The sequence below is a fragment of the Pleurodeles waltl genome, chromosome 1_2, assembly GCF_031143425.1.
Source record: "Pleurodeles waltl isolate 20211129_DDA chromosome 1_2, aPleWal1.hap1.20221129, whole genome shotgun sequence".
NCBI lineage: Eukaryota > Metazoa > Chordata > Amphibia > Caudata > Salamandridae > Pleurodeles > Pleurodeles waltl.
Window position 1 is genome coordinate 1,300,046,622 of NC_090437.1, and position 27,673 is coordinate 1,300,074,294.

At 44.2% G+C, this 27,673-nt stretch overlaps 1 protein-coding gene across 3 annotated transcripts in view; it reads left to right on the forward strand.

Moving 5' to 3' along the window:
- The window catches only part of LOC138250572 (uncharacterized), a 167,762-nt gene that overhangs the window by 120,321 nt on the left and 19,768 nt on the right, over nt 1-27,673 (forward strand). For 2 of the 3 annotated variants that reach the window (XR_011194992.1, XM_069205576.1), the window contains exon 5: nt 22,164-26,296. The exons of the other annotated variant lie outside the window; for it this stretch is intronic. Coding sequence is in view for 1 of the 2 variants with exons in the window: in XM_069205576.1 (XP_069061677.1) it covers nt 22,164-22,750 (587 nt within the window). In the remaining variant the exon portion in view is untranslated. Of the gene's footprint in view, nt 1-22,163; nt 26,297-27,673 lie in introns of those variants that run through there. 3 annotated transcript variants of the gene reach the window in all.

Here is a 27,673-nt window from a genome sequence, read left to right on the forward strand (position 1 = left end):
CTGGGGGAGGCCTGGGGCCCAACGATGTGTGTGCTTGTTCAACCACAATCACCAAAGACAGTGTGCCGGAGAATAGCGACTTCAACATGCCCTTCACATAGTCTTCCATTCGACCCAAAGCTGTTGACTCCGGTATTCCCAAAATGAGGAGATTGTTCCTTCTCAAGCAAACCTTGAGGTCTTAATTTTGCGGCACTCAAGGTGGATGAGTCTGGTATCATGGTCGTCCACTCTGTCTTTGAGTTGGTCCATGCGGTCAGTGGGGTGATCCAACTTAGTGCTGATGCCGGCAAAGGACTGCTTTAAGTCCAGAAACATAGCCTTGATTGACGTAGACTACTTCTCATCATCTTGAAAAGATTCTGAGGTGTCCTCATCCGGTATCGGTAGTTGGTCCAGATTTTTTTCTGCCTTCAAAGGAGAGTTTTGCGTGCTTGTGGTCGGTTTTCCCCATTCTGGCAATCTCCAGACCCAGCCAGGCTGCAGGGTGTCTAGTGGATCACTCTGCCTCAACACCCCCCGCTCCAAGCGTCTCTCTGCACTCCACTGTCTCAGCCACAAATGAAGCACCAAACAGCACACAGGACTCAGAGGGCATACAGGGCTGTAAGTACGAGGACCCTTTCCTCTCTACATGAAGAACTGTGCACCCACACCACCATCTGTTTCAAGTGCTCACTCGCACAACTCTGCACAGTACGATCCCAGTGTCCAGAGACTGCGTGGGTGCTGATTCCAAGTTGAGGTGAAAGCAGTGCACCCTGGAACAAGACGAACGCCGCTCCATACTGCCTCGGTATCCCCTTTCCTCAGGTGACCCACTTCCAAGCCCAGCAGGGCTTTAGTACATGCATGCGGCACAGTCTCAAGTTTCACGCCCCATCCATCCAGCACAGAAGCAACCTCCGTTACCAATGGTCCCCCAACTCAGCCTTCTAGTCCAGAGCTGGGCCACCAGTCTTTCAATTCCCCCACATTAGAGCCCTCATACCATAGGTAGCAGTTTATCCAGGTTGAGAGAGGGCTTCACCAACTGTCTGCTCTCACTGCAAGGGTTTCAGCCAGGTTGGATCCCCAAGGGGAGCCTGGTGTAACTCCCAAAGTGTGTCGTCAAGCGCTCACTCCAGCAGACTGCCTGACCATCCCTTCCCCTCCAACACACTACTCACGGGTGTCGGCAGAGCACTGCCTCCACAGCACTCCTTCATGTCTCCTTGCATCACCGAGACTCTGACCTGAAAGGGCACCAGACGAGGTTCTATGCCCACCCGCTGTCCTGGTGCCCTCACCTATGCACCTCTCAGCTTCAGCACCCAGCCAAGCATTCCTTCGCGGCCCTGTGTTAGCCACCCCATTCTCTGAGTGCTCTTGTGTCCCATGCCATCTGCTTAGGGCCTTTCCAGGGCTCCCGCACTGGCCCTCGTCAGCCACGGGCCGTTCTCGTCGCTACCAGGCAGTCATTCCAAGGGAGGCCGGGGGGGGACAGACAGCCTCATGCTCGGCTCCTCAGGGGCCGCAACCCGCCGCCCCCTCAGTGATCGCGGCTGCAGGCCGGGCACAGGACCGCCTCTTCGTCCTGTGGTTCAGGGGCACCTGTGACGTGGCCCCATGTTTTCTGCTGCTGCTGATGGCTCCAGAAACTAGGATAAATTAAGGATTAATACTCCCGTCCCGCCAAACCTCAAAAAGTGGCAGCCATTTTGCAGTCAGGCTACACCACGCCCCCTCAGACACTGTTACTCCTTCTGCCCTCTCCCATCGCACCCGGAGTACGTGTTTCAAAAAGTCAAAGGACAGGGCCCCTAAAAAATATGAGTAAACAGCCCTTGTTGGTGAAGGCACACTCCCAGGTTAATTGGCAAGCAATAGTGGCATGGTTGAATGGGTACAACAGCACAGCAGCAGCGCAGTCACTGTATGAGAGTTTTAAGAATGGTTTCAGAATCCCTGCAGAAAGCTGTGTAGGGGTGACATTTTGTAAGAATCAGCAGTCGTTGCAGACTACTTGTATTGTGGCCAGAAAGAAAATGCAGAAAGAAATTTAAGGAGGCGAGCAGGCCCATTTGACTCCATCCCGCTGGAGAATTGTGTGTTCCCTTATGGGCGTGGTTCCAAAGAAAGATCCAGGGGATTATAGCTTGGTCCATAATTTGTCAACCCCTAAGGGGCAGTCAGTCAGTGAAGCCATTGATGGGGCACTGTGCTCTGTCAAGTCCTCCACACTAGACCAGGTCATTAGAATGCTCCAGGGGCTAGACCCTGGGTCATTATTGGCAAAGTCAGATACTGAATCGACGTTTAGGCTGCTACCAGTCCATCCTACCATTTCCATTTGCTTGGGTTTCAATTTGAGGGCTCCTTTTATTTTGACAGGTGCATGCCCATGGGCTGTTTTGTCTCTTGTGCTTACTTGGAGGTTTAGCACCTTATTAGAATGGGTATTTAGGCAAATTACACAGCACTCATGGGCATTGCATTATTTGGATGATGTCCCGTTCCTAGGTCCTCCGGACACAACGGGCTTTAGGGGGGCTTTGGAAATATTTCAAAGGGCAAATTAAGCCATTTGGGGTTCCTTTCACCCATGCAAAAACATGTGGTCCGGACGAAATAATTGAATTTCTCAGGATGGAGTTACCTTGCAGCAGGAGTTGGCTATTAACGGAGGTGAGGCAGGATATGGTAATTTGGGAGACATTTTTGAAGGACTTCAATGGTTCGGTGATGTGGTCAACCCCAACAAAGACCAATGATGATTTGGGTTTGATAATGGACTCCCCAGGCAGCGTAGTTTTTAGTGCCATCTTGAGTACTTCTTGGTGTGCGCAGTGTTGGCCTACAGACTAGGTACAGTCAGAAGTGATGGAAAACATAGGCTTCTAAGAGCTTTTACCCATTTTGGTGTCCCTCACAATTTGGCCCGACCTTTTTCCCCAACCAATCTGTTATATTCTGGTCAGACAACGTGACAGTAGTTGAGTGCAATAACCATCAAGCGGCAAAGTGTGAGGTGATCTTGAGGTTGGTGAAATAAATCATATTGATACATTTAAAGCTCAGTGTCATTTTTAAGGCCAAACACATACGTGGTGTATCGAACAATGCAGCAGATGCTCTATCTCGTTTTAAGATGCTGATTTTCAGGTTCACCACCCAGATGCAGCAAGTTTCCCTTCACTGTTCCCAAACCAACTCTGGCGGCTTTTTGCCCCAGTCTACCAGACCTCGTGGCTACCAGTTTAGTGCCCAGGACGAGGCGTGCCTATGAAAGGGGGTCTTTGTGCAAATACTGCAGGTTTCAAGGAAATTAAGAGGGGGTGAATTATTTTCACCTGAGTCTATAAGTTCATTTTTGGGATCATTGAGAGTGGAGGGTAAGCCAGTATTATACACTAGAAGGCACACAGCAGCCATTTCCTTATTCAACCAGAATGCGTGGGCTCCAAGATATGTATAGGGCGTTCATAGTGCATGGGGCATTGAGGTGCTTGCAGAGATTAGAGGTGTGCAAACAGGATACCAGATGCCCCAGAGATCCACTGAAGTTAGGGATGATCATCGTCAGCCTGGCGAAGTTGTGCAGTTCACCTGCGGACGTACGCCTTTTTAGAGCAGCTTCCTGCCTGGCATTCTCTGTGGCATTGCAGGTAGGCAAGTTGGTGGCAAGCAGCAAGAAAGACAAACAGAGTTGTCTTTGTCTTCAGGTAGAGGATATTGAATGGTCAAACAGCTCCCTGGCAGTAACTGTTACTTGCTCAAAAACTGACCAGCTGGGTAGAAGAGAGCATGTTTTGCTTAACAGGGCACTGGGAAATGACTGTTGGCTGCTAGCGAACTTGGAAGTTGTCATGGTGCACCTGCCCCAAGGGGCTGCCGGCTGCTACTCATACACAAAATGGAACACTGTTCACCAGGTTTCAGTTTGCCAGGGTCCTCAGTTTGGTGCTGGCCTTGGAAGGTACGGCCCTCACTCCTTTAGGGTGAGTGCAGCTACCGCAGCAACTGTCAGAGGCCTGGGAGGACAGATGGCCCAATAAATAGGGAGATGGAAGTCAGATTGCTATAAGCAGTATGTGAGACTGAATGTTATGATGATGGGGAATTAATCTTCTCCTCTTCGTTTTCTGGTACTCTCCTGTTGACGCAGGAGGAAGGCATATTAAAGAAGTGCTGGTGTTGGGTCATTCGTATGTGGAACAAGCAAATGTCCGGTATGCCGCTTGGGATTATGCATTGCGTGCCATATGGGTGGGATTCAGTCAACGAGATCTGCGCTTGGTGGACCTGCGAACATGACTGGACAGAATGTTGCTACGAAGGCTTCCGCCCCTAGATGTGGTAATCGTACATTTGGGAGGGAATGACCTAGCCAACCTAGGTCGCAAGAACTTATTTGAATTAGTAGTCTCAGAGGTGGACTGGCTATCAAGGAGATTCTCTAAAGCTACGATAGCATGGTCACACATAGTTCAGAGAATGCAGTGGAGAGGTGGTAAATCTGTCAGGGCCATGAATGATTCTGTGAAGCGTATTAACAATAAAGTGGCTAAACTATTGAACACCGACAGGTTGGCATCAATACCCCATAGTTTGATCAAGGGTGAGCGTTTTTTCCTGCAGGATGGGATGCACTTGTCCAAGGAAGGTGAAGCACTGTTTCTTGAAAATTGGCTGGCTTGGATCAGCAAATACACTCTGCATTGGGTGGGGGAGGGGGTTCAGAGGGTGGAAGGAAGTAGGTGAACTATGTTCGCCTGTGGTGGGTGAGGTCATTATTGGTGAGGACTCTTTGGGTCCCCTGCGGCATTCCTTTTCTAGCAAAACAATGGGTAAAAACAGAAGTGTCAGAGGAACCTGAAAGGGGTGCTGGCAGCAATTTGTAAGGAAGTTGCATTGTTGCGGGGGCTGTGGTTGGAGAAAAGTGGGGCGCTCCCAGAAGGGGAGTGCGGAGGTGGGATCTCCTACATGGAGGCTCCTGCCCTCTGGCCTGGGGGTGGAAAGGAAGGGTCACAGAGCCAATTATGATCTCACTCAGGAACTGCTTTTTGTCTTTGGGTGCACAGGATAAAGTAGTTATGGTTAGGAGACTCCCATGTATTAGAGGCTCTGTTAAAGTGAGGATCCAGTTGTAACTATCATCTAAATAGGAAATGTGGTTACTGTGCAAAAATATTAAATGTGGTGTTTATTGACATTTTAATATGATTAATATTTTGTGTGGTAATAAAATACAGCCTGAGATCTTTCGGTCTCAACTCCAAAAAGGTCATCTCAGGCTGTCATTTGTGCCATTCGGTTGGGTAGCAGGTTAATTTAATTCCAGGGACCTCAGTGTGCCCTGGCCATAGCTGCTTATCTGTGACAAAGAATATTGGGCCATATGTACGAACACATTTTCCCATTGACACAGAATGGGAAAAACCCTTTGATACATCTAGCCCATTCTCTGCCCATACTTGTATGGCTGTTGACAAATGATTCAACTTTTCCAGAGAATTTCAGACATTCTGAGCAAGCTGAATTTATGGTTCATCTAAGTGAAGCCCACTTTATTACCTATTCAGTCCATTCACTTCTTAGGAGCAATGCTGGACACACAGGTGGCAAAAGTGTATCCAGGTCTGGCTTTAGTGCTGGTGGCGCCCAGTGCAACAATCTGTTGCTGCTCCTCCATATCCCAGGACCTCTGTGACAAAAGCAGTAACCTACCTAGTGATCCACATAAACAGTTTGGTGATTTGTGTGGTCCACGTTCTTTGCAGCAGGCATATCAACCCTCTGTGCTACTTTACCATGATTGGAAACTGCCACTAGGCAAAACTCCCTCTTTTTCCAGCAGGAACATGAATCACCAGTTACCTTGACATTATTATCGCCTGGAAAATGCTGGGGACACAAGAAACCCGGCAGCAGATGTTTTCAAAACATATTGTTTCTAAATATGGCACCGCCACCCCCTCCGTCACAAAAGTCTGCACCAGGCACAGCTACGATAGACTGTTCTGCGTCTGTCTAAAGTGTTGAAATCTTTTGAACACAACACATCTGGACGTCTCACTAAATCTCTTCTCTACTTGGGCCGTGGCAGCATGCGTTTTCCCTAGAATCCGTCGCTCCTCTCCACAGGAAGCCTTTTGAGCTTTGTAGGGACGATCACTGCTGTCAGTACTCTGGCCCTTGAGAATGCTTCCCTTCTCTGCTGCATTAGTAGTCTCTCCCAAGGTGATGCAAGGCAGGATATCTTCTCAAAGGAGTTCCATTTTGAGTGAAACTCTTGCCACAAACACTTCTCGCTGGTGCCTCTTTATTAGGTTGTAGATATGGATTGCTTCTGGGTAGAAAGAGCATGCTTTCCTAAAAGGCACTGTAGTACATCAGCCTACTAGAGCTGGCAAAAAAATCACTTCCTTGCTCGTTCAAGTGGATGTTATAACAGTGCATTGCCTGAACAAGCATAAAGGGACCGGATCCAGACCGCTATTTCTCGAAGCACGAGCAATTTGGAAAAGGCTTGTAGCCAGGGACTTGCTGGCTCATATTCTTGGTATTCAAGATGAGAGGGCGGACATCTCAGAAGGATTATGCAGGAAAATCAAGATTGGGTCATAAACGAGTGCTGCACAACTGATTCTGTTAGCAAAAGCAGAAAACAGTAAACGTCCAGACTTCACCTCCACCTACTACCACCCAAGCCCACAGAGAAATACTCCTTTGATAGATTGATCAGGTACATATGTCTGTACGCATTCCCCTCACTACCCTTGATATCATCAGTAATAGTAGTGTTTTTAAGGGACGCTGAGTTTTCAAGCCTCTTTGGCTGCAGCCTAAATATGGCACTGTTTCACTCTTCATAAATAAATAACATGCAAAACCAGTTTTTGTCAATCCTCTTTCTTAGGTGACATTTTAAAATTTGTCAGTTGCTTTTTAATTTTTAAGACAAATGAAAATTTCTCTATAAAGATTTTAACGCGTTGCCAAATGTATTTATGTTTTAAGAAAAATTATTGTTTTTTTTCTAGAGAAAGTATTCATTGTTGTTTTGTAAAGTGCTCCGGGATGCTGCACGTAAAAAGTACAGTTTACTGCTCACGATTTCATTGGAGATTCTCTGAAGGTGAACTTAGATGAGATAGAAATAACTTTTTCTTCTTAGCTTAATTCTGATGTGTCTGGCCTTCGTGGAAAAGTGTTTGGTTGGGATGTGGCCATCTAACTGGAGGGTATTGTTAAAGTTTGTATAGAAGTATTTCAGAATCAATGGTGTAGCTAGTTGTGGCTGCCAGGGATGTAATGCTGTCATGGATACATGCTGTTGGAAGTTCTTGAAGGATCTGCTGATCACCATTGATGTCCTTTGCTGACCTCAATTGGAGGGAGACGTATATAGCATGTTAAATGTCAGGGCGCAGTGGATTGTCCAGTCTATGCGTCGTCATAGTAGTAGGTGAGCTTGGTTTCAGAGGTACATACACATTCCATACAAGATTCTCCTCTTTTGCAGTATGTTAGTCTGAGTCATTATGGGATGGGCAGGTGTTTAGGGGGGAGACCTCATTTATTGATTCCGAGTTTGCATAACCTGGGAGACGAAAGTTGTCAAAACAGACATAGTTTAAGTAACTGCTTAAGGGTTAACTTGGTGGACTGTAAGTGAGGTGGAACCTGCTGGTCTTTGTGGAAGATGGAGGAAAGGAGCTCAGACGAGTTGTAGTTGGTTGCTGATGAATGACCTTCTTGATGGAGAGGCGATGAATATGCGGGATGACCCGTCATTGGGCTGGGTGAATTGCTTGAGATTTAGTGAGGAGCTGTGTGATTAACATACATTGAGACACAGTTTCTGGTCCTTATTCCCTAAACGACTGTCCTAACCTTTCCTCCTTAGTTTGGATGCCTTGAAGGATCCGAGGTTTAAGTTTCCAGATTAGAGTGAAAAATGTTCCTTTGATTGTCCTGAGAGCGTTTGTCAGGTAACTTGTGGTGGACTTATTTAGAACGGGTGTTTTGTAAATACGCCCTGTTAGTATGGAGAGCTGTTTTGCATTATTTATGTGGCAGCGTAAGTTTATTATTGGTTGGTTTTGAAGTATTTTGACGAGTACACATGAACCTTCCTATGCTGTATTTTCATTGCGCTGTGGTCTGAGCTTTGTTATTTCCTGACTTGTTTTGAACCCTACTGCATAGGAGTCTGGGCAAAAACTACTTGAAAGCAATGTCAATGAACAAACAACCCGTGGTGGCCATATACTATGAATGTACAAAGTACTGGCTGCCGTCATACGCTCATTTATCTGCTACACCTTACTGCCAAATGTCTCACTTTGGGTCCCTGGGGTTAATTCATTTATGAATTTCACAACAGCTTGAGTATTTATTAATGTGTTTCTTTGCCAATGATACTATGCTGTGCCCTCTATGAAAACAATAGTAAAACTGTAAACCCATCTTCGTTAGCAAATGTCAGCGAGCAGAATCGTGCACACCTGTGTATCAAGACATCTGTGCACTTTATTGCTCTGTCTTGTATTCGTGCAGTCAAGTTTCAGGGTGTAATTGTATCACATTGGTTAGCCACTTTACACGGCTGATACGTTTCACCCTTTAGAACTTCGAAGAAGATTTTTTTTAAGGCTTTCGATGTGGCCAAGATTGTCCTGAAGACTTATTTTACATCATAAACCCTTTGCGAGCCTCGGGTGGGGGGGTCCTGTTGTCAGTGGTAGCGTCAGTATCTGAAAGGAATTGCGGTCCACACGATTCCAGGTAAACAGCTTATTTATTAAGTTCCAACAATCAAGACAGCTCCTTGTTTCCGTCCTCCTACCACGGATCTCCGGCACCAACTGCCCGCATTACACAAATCCCTTCTAACATTCCGAGGTTCTCCGCTCGTCGGTTCCACAGCACGAGGAACCAGAAGAGCACAGAAGAACCCATACCCAACACATCTTTTCCCTCACAACGATTTCAACAAATAATAGAAAAACAAAATAAATTACAGGAATAATTCATAAATACACAAACATTGACAAAACAATGTACATCAATGCATTAATATTGATATATTCTAACAAGAACACTAGCATGCGTAATCATTAAATTTCTTAGGAGGTTTAACAGTTCTGGACGAACGTCTGTAAGGATGTACAGGTGAATTGTTTGTCTTAGAAGAATGACAACCTGAACGCATAATGTAATCATCAAATCTCTTAGGTGGTTTGACAGTTCTCTTAGGATGTTTGACAGTTTTTGTTGCATTGGGAGACTGAAATCCCAGACGTTCAACACGCACACTACCATCCCCGCCCTTGACATTCTCTGCCGCAACAGACTTAGTAAGGGATATCTTATCTTTATTCCACCACTTGCCATCATCCAGTCTAACAGCACTGTCACCTACTTGGACTATTTTATTACCGCTGGAGAATTTGGACAGACCAGTGGATCTCGGACACTTCACCCTCACTGCATCACCTACCTTCCAATCAAACTTGCGGTGGTGAGTTTCTTGTGAACTCTGTGCATACCTTTGTTGCGCTACCTGACGTTTCTCCATCACACCATCAACTTTGTACCATGGCACACAAAAACGACCCATCCATTCTCTGGTTAACTTTGAAGATGGAACACGTCCCCGTAATAAAACAAAAGGAGATACTTGTGTATCTGAATTGTTAGTGGTGCGCACGGCCCACAACAATTTATCCAATTAGTTTTTACAGTGCAAACCACTCGCTTTAGACAATTGAATATTGTCCTTGAGGACTCTGTTAAACCTCTCTACTAATCCATTATTCCTAGGATGGTACAGGGAAGATTTAGAATGTTTGATTCCCAAGAAATTTACAAATTTTGCAAACTGTCCCGAGGTAAATTGAGAACCATTGTCAGTCAAAATTTCGTCAGGAATTCCTTCCCTAGCAAAAATCCCTTCTAACCATCGGATCACATTATTAGAGTCAGGAACTTTAACAAATTTTACTTCTGGCCATCTACTGTAAAAATCTATTAGTACTAACCCGTATTCCTGGAATCCATATGATAAATTCACAGGTCCAATTATATCAATTGCTAATTTGCCCCAGGGTTTATCAGGAACACTGATTGCTTCTATAGGACTTGGAACTGTGATTTGAGACTTGTCACTGACTGCACAATAGACACAATCCCTTACAAAGTGTTAAACACATTTACCCACTCCAGGCCACCAGAATCCTTCTCTGACTCTACTTTTCATGGCACGCATACCTATGTGACCCTCATGCGCAAGGCTCAAAACCCTTTTCCTCATACCATTTGGCACAACTAACAATTTCGATCTAAATAATAAACCATTGATTACTGACAACTCATCAAAAACATGTTTATACTTATCTTCAAGATCACCATCCAGAGACCACACTGACCACCCCATCACGACTCCTTGCACTATTGACTTGATATCTTGATCCTCTTCACAAGCTTCCCTCCATTCTCGTTCACCTAACGCTCCATTCAATTGCTCACCTATTATACAAACAACAACTTCACCATCTTCATCCTTGGAATTGAGATGCATTGATGTCTCTTCTAACGGATCATTGTTCGCCAATCTGGACAAGCAATCGGCCAATATGTTTTTCTTGCCAGGCACATACTCTAACTTGAAGTTGTTCATATAATTTGTACTGCCATTTAGCTATTCGTGGAGTGGCCTTCTCCGCACCTTTGGCTGTAAATAGTTGAACTAAAGGCTTATGATCAGTCCTAACCGTAAACCTAGTGCCCCACACAAATTGTTTGAAGTGGTTAATACCCAACCAGCGTGCCAAGGCTTCACGTTCAATCACAGAAGATGTTGCTTCTGCTCCTTTCTAACTCCTTGAAGCAAACGCAACAACTTCCTCCCTACCATCCCTTTTTTTGCAACAAAACAGCTCCTAAACCTTTTTGGCTAGCATCAGTCATAATGATTGTGTAATCTCTGGTGTCAAAAGGTTTCAAGGGAATAGCTTGGGAAATCTCCATTACATTCCCACTGGCACCGGGTCCAATGCTGCACTGAGGAGTTGCTATTCAGTTATTTTGCACCCATCTTGTGCTGAGTTGTAGTGCACTCCTACAGTTCACTCACATCTGTGCTTGCGGGTGAGAATTAAGTAAATGCTCTGATTTGTGCTTTATACATTGACATCGATTTCTGAGGTGCTCGCAGGGCTCGGCTCACCACTGTAGGAAAGTACCATCTTGCCTGGCATGTTACCCCCATTTTTCACTGTATATATGTTGTTTTAGTTGTATGTGTCACTGGGACCCTGTTCACCAGGGCCCCAGTGCTCATAAGTGTGCCTGAATGTGTTACCTGTGTAGTGACTAACTGTCTCACTGAGGCTCTGCTAATCAGAACCTCAGTGGTTATGCTCTCTCATTTCTTTCCAAATTGTCACTAACAGGCTAGTGACCAATTTTACCAATTTACATTGGCTTACTGGAACACCCTTATAATTCCCTAGTATATGGTACTGAGGTACCCAGGGTATTGGGGTTCCAGGAGATCCCTATGGGCTGCAGCATTTCTTTTGCCACCCATAGGGAGCTCTGACAATTCTTACACAGGCCTGCCACTGCAGCCTGAGTGAAATAACGTCCACGTTATTTCACAGCCATTTCACACTGCACTTAAGTAACTTATAAGTCACCTATATGTCTAACCTTTACCTGGTAAAGGTTAGGTGCAAAGTTACTTAGTGTGAGGGCACCCTGGCACTAGCCAAGGTGCCCCCACATTGTTCAGGGCCAATTCCCCGGACTTTGTGAGTGCGGGGACACCATTACACGCGTGCACTACATATAGGTCACTACCTATATGTAGCTTCACAATGGTAACTCCGAATATGGCCATGTAACATGTCTATGATCATGGAATTGCCCCCTCTATGCCATCCTGGCATAGTTGGCACAATCCCATGATCCCAGTGGTCTGTAGCACAGACCCTGGTACTGCCAAACTGCCTTTCCTGGGGTTTCACTGCAGCTGCTGCCAACCCCTCAGACAGGTTTCTGCCCTCCTGGGGTCAAGCCAGGCTTGTCCCAGGATGGCAGAACAAAGGACTTCCTCTGAGAGAGGGTGTTACACCCTCTCCCTTTGGAAAATGGTGTGAAGGCAGGGGAGGAGTAGCCTCCCCCAGCCTCTGGAAATGCTTTCTTGGGCACAGATGTGCCCAACTCTGCATAAGCCAGTCTACACCGGTTCAGGGGACCCCTTAGCCCTGCTCTGGCGCGAAACTGGACAAAGGAAAGGGGAGTGACCACTCCCCTGACCTGCACCTCCCCTGGGAGGTGTCCAGAGCTCCTCCAGTGTGCTCCAGACCTCTGCCATCTTGGAAACAGAGGTGCTGCTGGCACACTGGACTGCTCTGAGTGGCCAGTGCCACCAAGTGACGTCAGAGACTCCTTGTGATAGGCTCCTTCAGGTGTTGCTAGCCTATCCTCTCTCCTAGGTAGCCAAACCCTCTTTTCTGGCTATTTAGGGTCTCTGTCTCTGGGGAAACTTTAGATAACGAATGCAAGAGCTCATCCGAGTTCCTCTGCATCTCTCTTCACCTTCTGCCAAGGAATCGACTGCTCACCGCGCTGGAAGCCTGCAAACCTGCAACATAGTAGCAAAGACGACTACTGCAACTCTGTAACGCTGATCCTGCCGCCTTCTCGACTGTTTTCCTGGTGGTGCTTCCTGTGGGGGTAGTCTGCCTCCTCTCTGCACTAGAAGCTCCGAAGAAATCTCCCGTGGGTCGTTGGAATTTTCCCCCTGCAACCGCAGGCACCAAAAAGCTGCATTACCGGTCCCTTGGGTCTCCTCTCAGCACGACGAGCGAGGTCCCTCGAATCCAGCAACTCTGTCCAAGTGACTCCCACAGTCCAGTGACTCTTCAGTCCAAGTTTGGTGGAGGTAAGTCCTTGCCTCACCTCGCTAGACTGCATTGCTGGGAACCGCGACTTTTGCAGCTACTCCGGCCCCTGTGCACTTCCGGCGGAAATCCTTTGTGCACAGCCAAGCCTGGGTCCACAGCACTCTAACCTGCATTGCACGACTTTCTAAGTTGGTCTCCGGCGACGTGGGACTCCTTTGTGTAACTTCGGGTGAACACCGTTTCACGCATCCTCGTAGTGCCTGTTTCTGGCACTTCTCCGGGTGCTACCTGCTGCTAAGAGGGCTCCTTGTCTTGCTCGACGTCCCCTCTACCTCCTGGTCCAATTTGCGACCTCCTGGTCCCTCCTGGGCCACAGCAGCATCCAAAAACGCTAACCGCACGATTTGCAGCTAGCAAGGCTTGTTGGCGTTCTTTCGGCGGGAAAACACTTCTGCACGACTCTCCACGGCGAGAGGGATCCGTCCACCAAAGGGGAAGTCTCTAGCCCTTTTCGTTCCTGCAGAAACCTCAGCTTCTTCTGTCCAGTAGAAGCTTCTTTGTATCCACAGCTGGCATTTCCTGGGCATATGCCCATCTCCGACTTGCTTGTGACTTTTGGACTTGGTCCCCTTGTTCCACAGGTACCCTAGATTGGAAATCCATCGTTGTTGCATTGTTGGTTTGTGTCTTTCCTGCATTATTCCTCTAACACGACTTCTTTGTCTTTAGGGGAACTTTAGTGCACTTTGCACTCACTTTTCAGGGTCTTGGGGAGGGTTATTTTTCTAACTCTCACTATTTTCTAATAGTCCCAGCGACCCTCTACAAGGTCACATAGGTTTGGGGTCCATTCGTGGTTCGCATTCCACTTTTGGAGTATATGGTTTGTGTTGCCCCTATCCCTATGTGTCCCCATTGCATCCTATTGTAACTATACATTGTTTGCACTGTTTTCTAAGACTATACTGCATATTTTTGCTATTGTGTATATATATCTTGTGTATATTTCCTATCCTCTCACTGAGGGTACACTCTGAGATACTTTGGCATATTGTCATAAAAATAAAGTACCTTTATTTTTAGTATAACTGTGTATTGTGTTTTCTTATGATATTGTGCATATGACACTAGGTGGTACTGTAGTAGCTTCACACGTCTCCTAGTTCAGCCTAAGCTGCTCTGCTAAGCTACCATTATCTATCAGCCTAAGCTGCTAGACACCCTATACACTAATAAGGGATAACTGGGCCTGGTGCAAGGTGTAAGTACCCCTTGGCACTCACTACAAGCCAGTCCAGCCTCCTACAACCACTTCCTGTATTCCTGAACCTGAGTGTCTTCTCACGAGTGCTGCGCTGCGCTTGAAGAGTAGGCAGTCTGGCTCTGTTTAAGGAAAGGAGCAGGTGGCGGATAAGCACTTCCAGAAAAAAGCAAGTATTACAAGTGCTGCCTTTTGTAAGCAAATTACCTCCGGCGCCACGGTTGTGGCCCAGCAGCCCCTACTGGCAACGTGGCCCTCTGAATGTGGTCTGACACCTAGGATCTGGAACCATTTTGTTTTTTTTTGTAGGAGTAGCACAATCACAAACGTTCAGCTGTTAAAAATAAATAAATAAGTAAACTGAATCCAAGCTGCCTTACGTTTTGTTCTTGGAATCCGTCACTACTGATACAGATTTATTGAATCTTTGGAATTCACCTCAGTGGTTAATTTCATTTTAAAAACTAATTTAGAACTTGCAACTAACATATGTTTCGTGCCTAGTTCGGCACCATCTCATGGCTGAAATTGATTTTCTTTGTATTATGTTAAAAGTAGAATAATACCGATACTTGGTATCATTCCTAGTGAGCTACGGTAGCAGGATATTAGTAAACCAGCATTGACAAAGCCAATAGGTCATGCTTAAATGTAGCAGCAAATGTAAACACAAGAGTTCACAAATGCTGCAACATGCATTGTATGCAGAAATGTTGTTTCACATTAAAGCCTTTCCTGCTTCGTAATGCTGGGAAAAAGTAGCAAAATATTGCTTTCTGTGTAGACTGCATATAGGAGAAAAAATTGTTGAGATTATTTTTTAGATTGACAATCTCTTGCACATTTTAATTAAAGCACTTCCTGGCAGATGGAATGGTAGATTGCTAGCTGATAGCTTTGTGTATTAGGGTAATACGTCTCCAGGTGGAGCCAAGCCAATGCCCACTCCATGAATATTTCAAAGAATTGTTAGAATATGGAATCTTCAGAGCTGCGATTCCAAGCCAGACCGGAAAAGGTAAATTTATTTAGGCCATTATTATGTAACATTGTAATCGGGCCACTGGAATTATGTGATTATGCAGCCGCGGCTATTTTCGCATAATTATAGATTTAACTAATTTGCCACATAATACAGCATCCGCCGCATAATCTTCTGATTTTAACAACAACAAAAAGTTTGGAGCTCAAACAGTTTGAAAGTTACTAAAATGGAGCAACACGTATTTCCCGGCAGTGTAAGGCCCTTTGCAAAGCTGAACTGTTCACCTTTGTTGCTTATTGTTATATTTGGTGTTAAACTGGTACTAATGAGGTGCAACCAATACTTCTGCAGTGTTACGAAGTTTAGAAATAATGACGTAATAACATTACAAAATGTGCCGCATTTGCCCCATAATTTGCTTTCTTTTGCCGCATAATTTACTTAACCCTGCCACATATTTTGACTGTCTCCTTGACACACAATCCCAGTGGCCCCGATTGTAATGCACTAATATTTATTGTATTTTGTCTTTCGCCAATATAATACTTTAGGAGTAAGGTAGAAGCTGGGGAAAGTGATTCAGTGTATGCATAGCTATTTTGCATTAGCAAAAAAAATTATTAATTCTGTGCCTACTAATACTTGAGCGCAAGCAACAAGCTGGTGCATATTTTACACAAGTAATTGCGGAAAAATACACACACAATGCTTGCACATTTAGCTCCAAGTTTGTGGTCATGTCATGATAATTGATTGTAACAATGCTTCCGTCAACTTGGGGAATAAACAGCAGAACACCCGACGTTCTGTAAATTACCATTAGTGGGGAGGTGCACATTTCTCTCATGGTGATACCGCACAGCTCTACTGTGCGTAAATTGCAGAACCTAGACTTGAATGCTTCCACTAATGCCCTGAAAATGTTTGCCTAGCTCTTTACAGAGGTAAGTGTTGCTCACTGCAATAAGTGCCTTATGACAGTGTCTCTGATATCACTTGGTAACTCCTCCCTAGAGTTGCTGATACCAAGGACATACATAACTGCGGGAAAAGAGGTGGTGATAGAAATTACAGGGTTCACAAGTGGGACCCTGAGGGTCACAATGAGAAAATACCAGGGCAATCAGCCATTTGATTCCCTATTCTTCCCACTATTTCACTCTTCGGCGGCTCCTGCTTTTAGCAGGAATAGTCCGTGACTGAGCATTAAGGAGTAGCAAGTAGTTTGTTGGGTTTGAGAAAGGGTAGTAGGAGCATTTTAGGCTTCTGGGAGGGGTAGTATTAGGAGGCAGTTAGGGGTTATAGAGGTCTTGGAGTGTTGACATTAAAGGACAGTAAGGTGTTTGTAGGCTTCAGGGAAAGGTAATGTTAAGGAGTTTGTACAGTACAGGGAAGGGTATTGTTAAGGGGTAGTACGGAGTTTTAAGGTTCTGGGACGGGTAGTGTTAACCAGTAGCAAAGGGGCCTTAGGGCTTGTAGGCTGCATTGTGGTAGTAAAGGGTTTTAAGTTTCAGGGAATGATAGTGCTAAGATGTAGTAAAGAGTTTCTAGGGCTCAGGGAAGGGTAGCAATAGGGGATAGTACTGTTTGATAGGGTCCAGGGATGGGTAGCATTAAGGGGTAGTAAGGGTTTGTTGTTTTTAGTGCAGGCATGGCTAGCCTTTAAGGGCTTTTTAGGGTTTGGATATCCATAGCGTTAAGGTGGCGTGGTAAGCCCTTCTGGGTCAGGGGAGGATAGCATTAAGGGGTATTATGTGGTATTAAGGATGTACGGAAGGGTAGTATGTGACAGCAAGGGGCTCTCAGGGTTCAAGGACTTGTAGTGATGGGGGTAATAAGGAGTTTTTAGGTTTAAGGGATGGTACTATTAAGGGGTAGGAAGAAATGTTAAGGAGTGAGGGCAGGCTAGGTGTTGAGGTGGAGCAAGGGATTTTTAGGGTTCAGGTAAGGATAGCGTGAAGTGATAGTAAGACTGTTTAGGGTTAAGAGGGTAAAAAGGCTCTTTATGGTCCAAGCGTGGGTAACGTTAATGGGTAGTAAATTTTTGTTTGGTTCAGAGAAAGTATCATTGATGGGGTAATAAGGGATATTTAGGGTTCAGGGATGAGTAGCTGTAAGGGGTAGTAGGGGAACAGGGATGGGTAGCATTAAAGGCTAGTAAAGGGGTTCACAGCAGAGTAGCTTAAAGGTTTTTTTTTTAGGACTCAGGGATGATTAGGGCTAACGCATTATAAGGGTCTTAGTGTTCAGAGAAGAGTAGGATCAAGTGATGAAAGGATTTTAGAGCTCAGGAAAGTGTAGCATTAAGGGCTAATAAGAGTTTTTAGGGTTCAAGGGCGGGTATTAAGGTATGTAAGCAGTTTTTAGGGTTTGAAGACGGTAGTGTTTTGGGGTAGCTAGGATTATAGGGTTCAAGGATGGGTAGCATTAAGGGATAGTAAGGAATTTGTAGGACTCTGGCAGGGGTAGCATTAGGGAGTTCGTAGGGTTCAGGGAAGGGAATTTTTAAGTGGCAGTAAGGGTGTTTTTTTAGGGTTTGGGAAAGGGTAATGCTAAGAGGTAGGAATGAGTTTTTAGGGTTCAGGGAAGGGTAGTATTATGGGATAGTTACAGGTTTTTCACGTTCAAGGATCTGTGGTTTTAAGGGTTATTATTTTCTAATTTAGGGAATGTTAGCGTTAAGGGGTGGTAGAGGTTTTGGGGTTCAGAGAAGAGTAGCTGTAGGGGATAGGGTTTTTAGGGTCGTGATGGATAGCATTAAGGGATAGTAATAGGTTTTAGGTTTCAGGGAAACGTAGTGTTAGACAGTAGTAAACTTATCTTAAGGTTCATGGTAGCGTTGAGGAGTAGCATGTTTTTTTTTTTTATGGTTCAGAGTTTGGTATTTTTAAGGTTCAATAAAGGGTAGCATTAACGAGTAGCAATGACTGTAGGGTTCAGGGAAAATAGCATTAGGGGGCAGTAAGAGGTTTTTAGTATTTAGGGAAGTGTAATTTAAAAATACAATATATTTAATTTGAATATATAAACATTACATTTGAAATAGATTCATCATAACATTAGTAATGGATTTTTTTTAATGTAAATTATAAATTCAAATGAATCACTAAATTAACTTTGTTGAGCCAAGGAGCTTCAAAAAAAGTCTCTTCATCCCATGTAATGTAAAACTAGGAATTGGAAAGAAAAACACCATCCTCCGAAGGGGTGCGATATTAAGGTATTGCTTGAAAAGGTTGGGCGGTGGCTGCTGCCAGAGAAGAACAGACACCATAATCATCTTATTGTCTAGGAGACCTATATCATTGCTGTTGCATGTGTTTAACCTAAAGGTCGAGCTATTTTGTTAAACAATGTCTAGACTTGATAAAGTGCTTTGACGACAAATGTTTATATGTGTTAGATGATAGTTCTATGCAAGCGCACAACTTCTGCCAAATCAAGACATATACACCTGTCCGCCAACATCTGGGCTGAGCCAAAGCCCTTCTCTTTAGTACTCCTGAAAGCTCTTTTTTAGGTTGATCACATTAGGTCTGGTAAAACCTGCGCTGTTAAACCAGACCTAAAACGGTCCAGGTGAAATATATGGTCATAAGTATAACATGCTCAGCATTGATAAGGTGCCCACCACTCATTCCAAATAAGAACTCTATTGTACAACTTGCCAGACCTCTTCTGACCAGTAACAGTACTTAACTTCTCCCCAATGCAGTCTGCAGAGCACAGCCTTGTTCAGTACCTGTGTTGCAAAATGTCTTGGTTGAGATGCACAACCAGCATACCACTAGCTCTCTTCTATCCAGTCTTAACCTTCCACCTCAACGTAGGAAGTTTGACACTGTGATTGTGAAAATACCGCATAATGCAATTGCCTGGGGAGTTGACGTTTTTTAGTGTGCTATGTCTCCCTGAGCCCTCACTGCAGATAAGTACTTTAGCTTTAGAACCAGCCTCCCCTTTGATGTCCCTACACTAAGTTTTTTTTCCACTGAAGGGAAGTCTTGTGTTAAAACCAGAACTTTGTTCATGATGCCTTCCTCCCTGCAAGTGTGAGTCTAAGTTTAGGTCTAGAGAACTGCAACATAAATGTAATCTGCATAGAAGATGAAGAGATGGACCACATTGCAAAGAGGTGTCTGCCCTAGACATCTAGAACAAGAGCCAAGGTTGCAGACAACTCGGACAGCAAGCCTAAGTGCCATGAGGATCTACAGATTTGCTGAAACGGATCTAAGATCGAAGGCCAAATGCCCACTGCCAGGACTTTACTTTGTTAGCCCGCTAACCCGTGTTGCCAGCTGGACTAGATAGACAGCACACTGTGACCATCTGCAGTGCTTTACTGAGGGTTTAGTATGTGACTGTTGAAAGGCAGAAAGCTAGGGACTCTGTGTGTGGCAGCTTGTCAGTAGTGGGGTACTACTTCCGTTCTGTGTGTAGTTCATTGGCTTATCAGCAAAGAATTAGCACTAGTTGTCACTTAATTTCCAGTGTCACACATATATAGGTATTGATGTCAAGTAGTAAAGTGCTAGGCTAGTGGCCTATTTGTCAGAAGGGTCGCTGTTTTTCCTAGGGTTCATAGATATTTGGTCAGGTTGTTGCTGAAAATTAATTTTGTCCTTTGAGAAAGAAAGCAGTGGGTCACTTGATATTGCCCACTCCTGCTTGAAGTTTTCCAAGGGCTAGTAGTGGATTATTTCTTCAGACCAACCGATGAGTTCAGACATGGGTTGTCTTTTGGGTACGAGTTTTTATATTGATGCTCCAGGTGTTTTCATGTTCTAATGATTTACTCGCATGTTTGTGGAAATTGGGATAAGAACCTGAAGACAGAAGTAGCACACAACGTGCACTATTTTAGATACCTTCATCGAGTGGTAATGACCCTTAACCTTGTCCTTTGCTGTGTGATGACTATTGTTTAGGGGTTGCTAGTTCCAGCACCTCTGCTCTGCATCTGGAACAATTGTTTCTTGAAAGGTGTCGAAGCAAACGTTGAATGCAGGAGGCAAGCCTGCTCCTTGTCATTTCACAGGCTGGTGGTACATGTTCATTGAGAGTCTGCAGCAAACCGCCAGTGTGGCAAGGTGCATTCATGTGATGAGCAGGAGAAAGGAGCAGAGGAGAACTGTCCAGCAGAGCAAATGGAAAGAAAGAAAGCTAAAGAAACAGGTGTGTGTGTGTGTGATGTTTCTACCTATTTGCAACAGCTGGTGTAAAACGGGAAGAAAGACTGGGTGACTAGTTGCACAGGGAAGCAGAGGCAGCTATGGAATGGTTTTGTAATGTTTTTGGTATTTGTAAAGCGTGCTGTCACCCGACGGGTTATCTCGGTGCTGAACAGGTGCGAGTCTAGCCTCGCCTGGGGCAGATAGGTAGGTCTAGGCTCTGATTTGTAACAATAAGTTGTTCAAGGCTTTAAGAACGATGTAGAAGGCCTGACAGACGCTTCTGACTCTAAGCACGTGTGGTAGTAGGAGTCCAGCCAAGCAGAGGCATCTGGATAGTTTGTGAAAAGTGATGTGACTTTTTGGGTAAGCTGGGCCAATGTTTTGTAGTGCTTTGTAGCTGGGTGTAAGGAGTTTGAACTGAGCCTGTTTCGTTATTAGGAGCCAGTAAAACTCCTTGATGTGCAGTGTGATGTGTGCGCTGCCCTGTCGGTTGAGTGAATGGTTTGCTGGTGAGTTATTTGTTGATCATTAACATAGAGGGTGTTCCCATAGTGTAACTTGCTTGTGGTGAAGGGTGTGTGATCATTTTGCAGGTGCAGTCAAGAGCCATTTGAAGATCTTCCTCAGCATCTCCAGGGTGTAGAAGCAGTTAGTTGTGATGGCGTTGACAGGAGGTCATGTTGAATTTGCTGGTGCACACAATCCCTAGGTTCTTGGCGTGGGTGGTTGGATAGGGTCTAGGTTCTAGGTCAGCTGGACACCTGGTGGAGCACCAGTGTAATGGGTTCTTCCTAAAGATCACTACTTCTGTACGGTCAGTGTTAACTTCAGACAGTTGGTCTAAATCCATTTGACAAATTCACTCATGCACATGGTGAACTTGTTCTAGGTGTTGGAAGTCTTATCCGAGAGGGAGAGTATGAGCTTGAGTGTCTTTAGTGTAGGAAAGGACTTCAGTATTGTGGGTGATGCCTGCAGGTGAGGACCTGTATGCGTGAAAGAAGGTCAGGCTAAGCGAGAAACCTGGTGGCACTCCACAAATGAGGTTGCAGCTGTCTTAAGGGTAGGTAGCCAGGCTGACTGATCATGTCCTTTCAGTCATATTCCAATTCATGCAGATGCCGGATGAGGATTGGATGGGATACCGTGTCCTATGCGATGGAGAGGCCTAGGAGGATGCAAGCGGCCATGTTTCCTCTGCCCAAGGTGATACCTATGTGTGTAGCGACGATGAGGGCTGTGGTTTGATTTGAAGCTGGGACTGACACGTTAAGGGGTTTGTAGTTGATATGGAAGGCAAGGCGTTTGTTGATGTGTTTTTCTTGGACTTTGGCCGAGTACGATAGCATGGAGCTGGGAATGTAATTGGTGAGCTTCATTGGGTCTGCAGAAGGCGTTTGGGTAAGGGGGAAACTGTGGTGAGTTTCCATGTGTCCGGGAAGGTATTAGTTTTAGTACTTGCATATTTTATCGCATCTTACAGTTTACTCAGTTTCTCTCTTGTTGAGAATTGTACAAAAATGTAATATTGTTGATGTAAACTGAAAAGTGACAGATATATAAAACATACTCTAGATTTTGCATACTTTGCCAGCAGGGTACACGAGATGTAACAAGACCGTAGTTGTACCTAAAATATTGGATTAAAGCAAATTTAAATATACAAGAGTTGAATGTCACTGGTGCAGTTGTAGGTTAGTTTGTTTGCTTGAATTTGAAACTGTTCAGTCAGTATGCCCTTGTTGGTCCACAGTCTGGCTTTGCAGATGTACTAGAATATTTTTATATTATTTTATTTTACTTCATATTAAATACTTTATTTTGTGTCGCTGAATCCACAGAGGTGGCTCCTGTGATGCCTGTCAGAAGAACACAGAATGTCTGGATTATAGGTGACTCTTGGATCTTCTGGTTGTGGAAGCATGCTCAGAAAAGCCAGACGGAAAATTTGAACCTGCCGGACAAGAACATCTTTTGGTTTCCAGACAAGGAAGCGAGGCTTTGGAAGAATGTTCTTCCTACCTTAAGAAGTACAGTGGGTGTTCCATGGCCGGACATTCTCGTTTTGCATTGTGGTGCAGATGATCTTGGCTATCAAAGTGTTTTCTCTTTGACTACAGCTATGAAATTTGACATTTTGACCATAATGTCTATGTTTCCGAAATTGAAGATTGTTTTTTCTTGTATTGGGCAGCGCCAGAACTGGTTGCACCAGTTCGACCCCTATATAAGCCCTGATAAAGCAAGACGTGCCGTTAACAGATATATTTCTGAATTTCTCCGTGAAAATGGGATGTTAAGCATCCATCATAATAACATCACATTTTCTGTTAATCAACTATTCCTCCCTGATGGTGTGCATTTGAGTCGTTTAGGAAATAGCCTTTTTATGAACAATATTTGTGATACTTTAAAAAAGTTATCTTGATCAACAATAGCTGGAATCAGAAAATTAAAGGTCCTTTTCAGGGCTTCTTAAATAGTTAACAACTGAAATGTGTTTCCAATTTCAATAGATCAACTCATGCAAGTGATGATATTTGCAATACATTTCCCTTCACTTGCATTCTTGGGAACATCCTTTACTTTTTTACTGTATTAATATTGTAAAGTTCGAAATGTATTATATCATTTTACGTTTATTTTCGTGTGTTCAACTATTTGGTTGAAATTGAATCGTAGGATTCCCACATCGGAAACATGTATACAAGTTGCATTCAAGCAAGCGCCTTTGGTCGTAGAGGTGTTTTTATATCGAGAGTTCATTAAGCCATACTTAAAGACGTATACATTTTGTTTTTTTGTGGTTTAAAGGATTTATTGTAATGACTATAACTCATTGCAAATCACTTTATTTTATAAAATGAAGGAAATATTGATTTCATTTGTTTCTTGCTGAAATAGAGGTAGATGTCAATGTAACTGTGCAGTAACTTTATGAGCTATTGGCACGCCAGACGGTTTATTTTGCATTAGGTCATTGAACCACATTTTGATGTTTTAATTGATGTCATCAGAAGGAATAATAGTAACAGTAACAGAAGCACACAAATGTTAGTTTTTTGTGCTAAAATATAGCTTCAGAATGTACTTGAAGGTTATTGTATATACGTTCCTTGTTCGCCTTGCAGCTGGAGAAATATAACACTAGTCTACAGCATAAATATTTGATTTAAAAAAAAAAAGAAAGCCTGGGTGTAGTTTCACTCTCTCCTTGCCCACCCGTACCACCTATCAGAGCCTCAGTCTTTATGCAGTATGGGAGTATGATGCATGTGTTGAACTCTTTAATTTTAGTGTCCTATCTCCGGGTTTGTGTAGGGGATGAAGTTTTGGTACTTGCATCAGTTTTCTCATGCCTAAGATTAACTGTAAGCCAGGGGCTTCAACAAATGAGTTTATGATGGACTGTTAGTGACTGACACTCCGAAGTCACTATCTCAAGTTTATTCGACAAGTCCCTGTCGAGGGCACATCAAGCACTACTTGTTAAAGCACCTTTCATGGGCTCTCTCGGACAGTCATATTAAAAAGAACAATGTAAGCAAGTTTCTCTCAATCGATGTACCCAGCAGCCTAGTCCTGTTGCAAGTTCATCCACTGGGGCTTGCCTTGTGGGACAGGGCAGTCAGTCATGGATTGAGTCTTGGTCAATAATGCTGCAGGATACGTTTTAGACTAAAACTTGCTCCATTTTAGCTCTACTATCGTCAACAGACGGCTTGCTTCCAATATTGGGCAGTTTGCTGTCCCGGGAACCTTATCTTTCTGCCAGGAAACTCACTGTGGTGGGAAGCCAATACTGTTTGGGTTTGCAAAACCAGTGAGTACTGTGGAAAGCTACCATAACTCCTGAGGTAACAGACTGGGAATAAACTGAACCAGTAAGTCTGCTGTCCCTGTCTAAGTGCCTCCTTCCAGTATGGAAATCAGCTGTCTAGACCTATTCACTCATAGCAAGCACGCTTACTCAGTCAGGTCTTGCATTGCACCCAATAGCACGTCTGTATGGCATTGCCGGAGGCCAACCCCTGATAATGGGCTAATCAGGATGTGGAGCGTTGGAATAGGAGCGTACTCCACTTACGCTACGGGGGAAGGCTGTATGGACTACGTGCAGTTTGTCATAGACCCCTCGTGCTCCAAGTTAGTTTGGCGTATCAAAAAATAGTGGAACTCACCAGTTTCTGGGAAGCTGAGAGAGACAAGTTTGTTGTACTCATTGAATGGATGTTGAATAACTTATGTTATGAGGTCTTCTATAAGCATTTTATACTCAAGTTACAACTGGCTGTGCTGCTTAACTTTTTCTTTTCCTAGATGCACAGTTTGCAGTCCCAGCTACTGTACTTGCTGCCCCATGCAGTCTTTGGATGTATTTTACATCTGCTTTGCCAGAAGCTTCAATTTTGCTAATTGTAATGGTCTCCTGCATCCAGGTAGTTTTGTTTGTGAGACTGTACATGCTTACCTCTCAACCCCACCCACCCTCTCTTAGAAGACTTCTTCCATTCCTCAGATCATTCGGAGCACGTTGTTGCCTCTGAGCTGGTGGGCGGCGCCTCTGAATCATTTTGTGGCCTAGGTTATCAGGCAGCCATCGCATCCGAATCTTTTTTTTGTTTTTTTTTTGGGGGGGGGGGGGGAGGGGGGTGATGTTCTGGGGCTGCTCAAGGTTAATGATCTGTAGCCACCTTTACGCAAGCATTGCAATAGAGGCATTTGTCCTAACGTTCAAGTCATTCTGACCTCCGTAAAGGGGAATTTGTTTGCAGTATACGAGCTGCCAGGTTCTGGGTCAGCAAAAAGGCGGGGTCACCTCTTCGTGAACTGCAGTTAGAATTCTTGTTATGGGCCTTCTTGCAGACACCTGTCTCATCGCCAAACATCTGTGATGGGCAGACTCGCCCACATCCCTCCTGACGGGATAATGAGGTATATTTTCTTGTGTCGCTCCATCAAGGCATTTGCTGAAACATGTGTTGACTGTTCATTTTCTGGTGAATAATTCTTTCTGTTGCTGAGAAACCTCTTTCAGATCACTTGGGATCACAAATTCTCTTGAACTATCACTCCTCTTGTCTTCAGATTGATCCAGAGGCCAGGCCTACGTGACCACCAGTCCATAGTGTGTCTGGTTCTCAGTCCCGTTCACACTGAGTTTTCTTTTCCTTCGTCCAGTACCTGAGAGGAGCGCCTTCAATCTCCCCAAAGGAGAGTGGTTCTCAGCCCCTCTCATGACCACAGCGCCCCTCTACTGAGCTCGGTAAATTCGCTCCTATAAGTTCCTGTGTCAAATATTCTGAGAACAGAGCAGAAGTCTTATACCCGGAGCAACATCGGAACAAATGAGGGGGGTGGGCTTAGGAGAGGGAGGCGGGGATTTATGTTGCTGGGCTCCATAAAGGGAGTTGAATCTTTTCCTGATCAGAGATGGATTTCTCCATACAACTTGCCTACCGTTATCTTACTCTGTTTGTGCCCTTCTCCTCCGGTATGGACAGCGTGTGACTTGCGCAGTGGAAGCTGGGGGTAATGCCTGGGTGGTCCTTTTTGTTAAATAGACATGACTTTCTTCTGTGCAGTTTCTCAGGTTCCCTGCCAAACTTCCTGCGTATTACCATCCTCATCAGTTCTTTTTTTTTTTATTTTTTTTTTTATATAAAGTCCGAGTAGTTTGATATAAACACTTAATTTTGACTAATGAGATAGTTGGGATATTTTTAATTCCAAGTGTCATTACTGTAATATTGTTCACCAATAAAGCAACATGTTGTTAATGAGGCCGTGTGTTATATAATTATACGTTTCTATATGTTTTATGTTGAAAAATTATAGTTCTGGTCTGTTCAATGTTGAGAAATGGTTTTGAGCAAATATATGTAGGGAACCCTATTAAAAAAATGAAATGTGAAAAAATGAAATGAGAAACAATGTTAAGCTGTTTTATTATTAAAGTAAAAAATAATCTGCATTTGGTGTTTTTTGTTTTGTCACCGTGTGCTTTGCTGTCAGGGAGTCTTAGGTGCCATGTGTGAAAACGAAATAAGGAAGAATAACCAGATCTATATAATGGCCTGTAATAGATTGTTGAAGGTGCTTCCTGGTGTGAGCCATGTATTAAGAAAAAGGGCTCTTTAGTGGAGCATGGCACTCTTAATTCAGGGTACCGCCATAGGACTGAATACATGTTTTGAGTCTGGTTTGTGAAGATACTTTTATATGCAGTGGCAGTTTTTAGTATTGGGTGGGCATTGAGTGCAGCAGGTAGGATTTCAGACGCACGTGCCCATGCCTGCTGTACCCCAGTGCCATCATGGAACTGTTTCCTGAACCCGAAGTTTGGACGAGGGAAGTGAAATCAGCGTGCAGCATATGCATTTTGTAAATGACGTGGACTCTTGCCTACGCTGCTGATTGCTTCTTTGAGGGCACCTGTATAGACTCACTGGCAATTCAAATAGTCCGTGGCTAAAGCAAGTGTGAGATTTTAGCTATCTGGTTGCCCTTCATCCTCTTACCAACTATCTTTTTTCATGAGAGCGAGATGGATGTTGAATATTTGCAAGGCCAGTAGGTTTGCTGTTGGCTGCCAGCCTTTTGGCTGTGTCAATGCTTATTTCTTTTCGTCATGATTTCTGCAAAACTTTTATTGTTGAGGAAGATGTTGGGCCCTCATCAATCTAAAATTTAAAAAAAGGCTAAAAGCAAAATATTTACTTGGTCTCAAAAATACTCAGTGCCATAGTAGTACCTGGCACTAAAGTGAGCTATATTGTGTGTGGATGTGCTCCTTGTGAAAAGGAAATATGCTGCCACTCCAATAAATTCATCCAATGTCTTCAGTGGGCTGGTCAATTGACTCATGTTGTACGCTGTAGTGAGTGGGGGAGAAATATGAATAATTTAATAACAGACTAATGGATTCACACGGCTGAGTCAAAGCCCCTATAAGCATGTATAATGTATTTATAAGCCATAAAAACTCGCCTGTTATAACTATAATGTTCACCCCCCTTCCATGCACAGTGATGGCATTTCAGCTGTTGTCAGTGACCTTGTGAATGATGTCTTATAACCTGGTATGATTGATGTAATATGTGAGGTCACAGGCAGTGCATGGTGAGGCACAAGTTAGGTTACTTAAGTTAATACCTGTGAAATTCAGTGGTGTTTTTTTTTGTTTTTTTTTTTTGCTCCAAACGTTGTTTTAACTGAAATTTTCACTTTAATGTTACCGTGGCCTTTATTTTTTTATAATGAATTTGTGAGGTTTTTGAAAAAGAAGATAAGTCGAATTTTTTTTTTTTTTTTTGGCCATGCATAACTTAGCCTTCTTTCTGTTCATGGC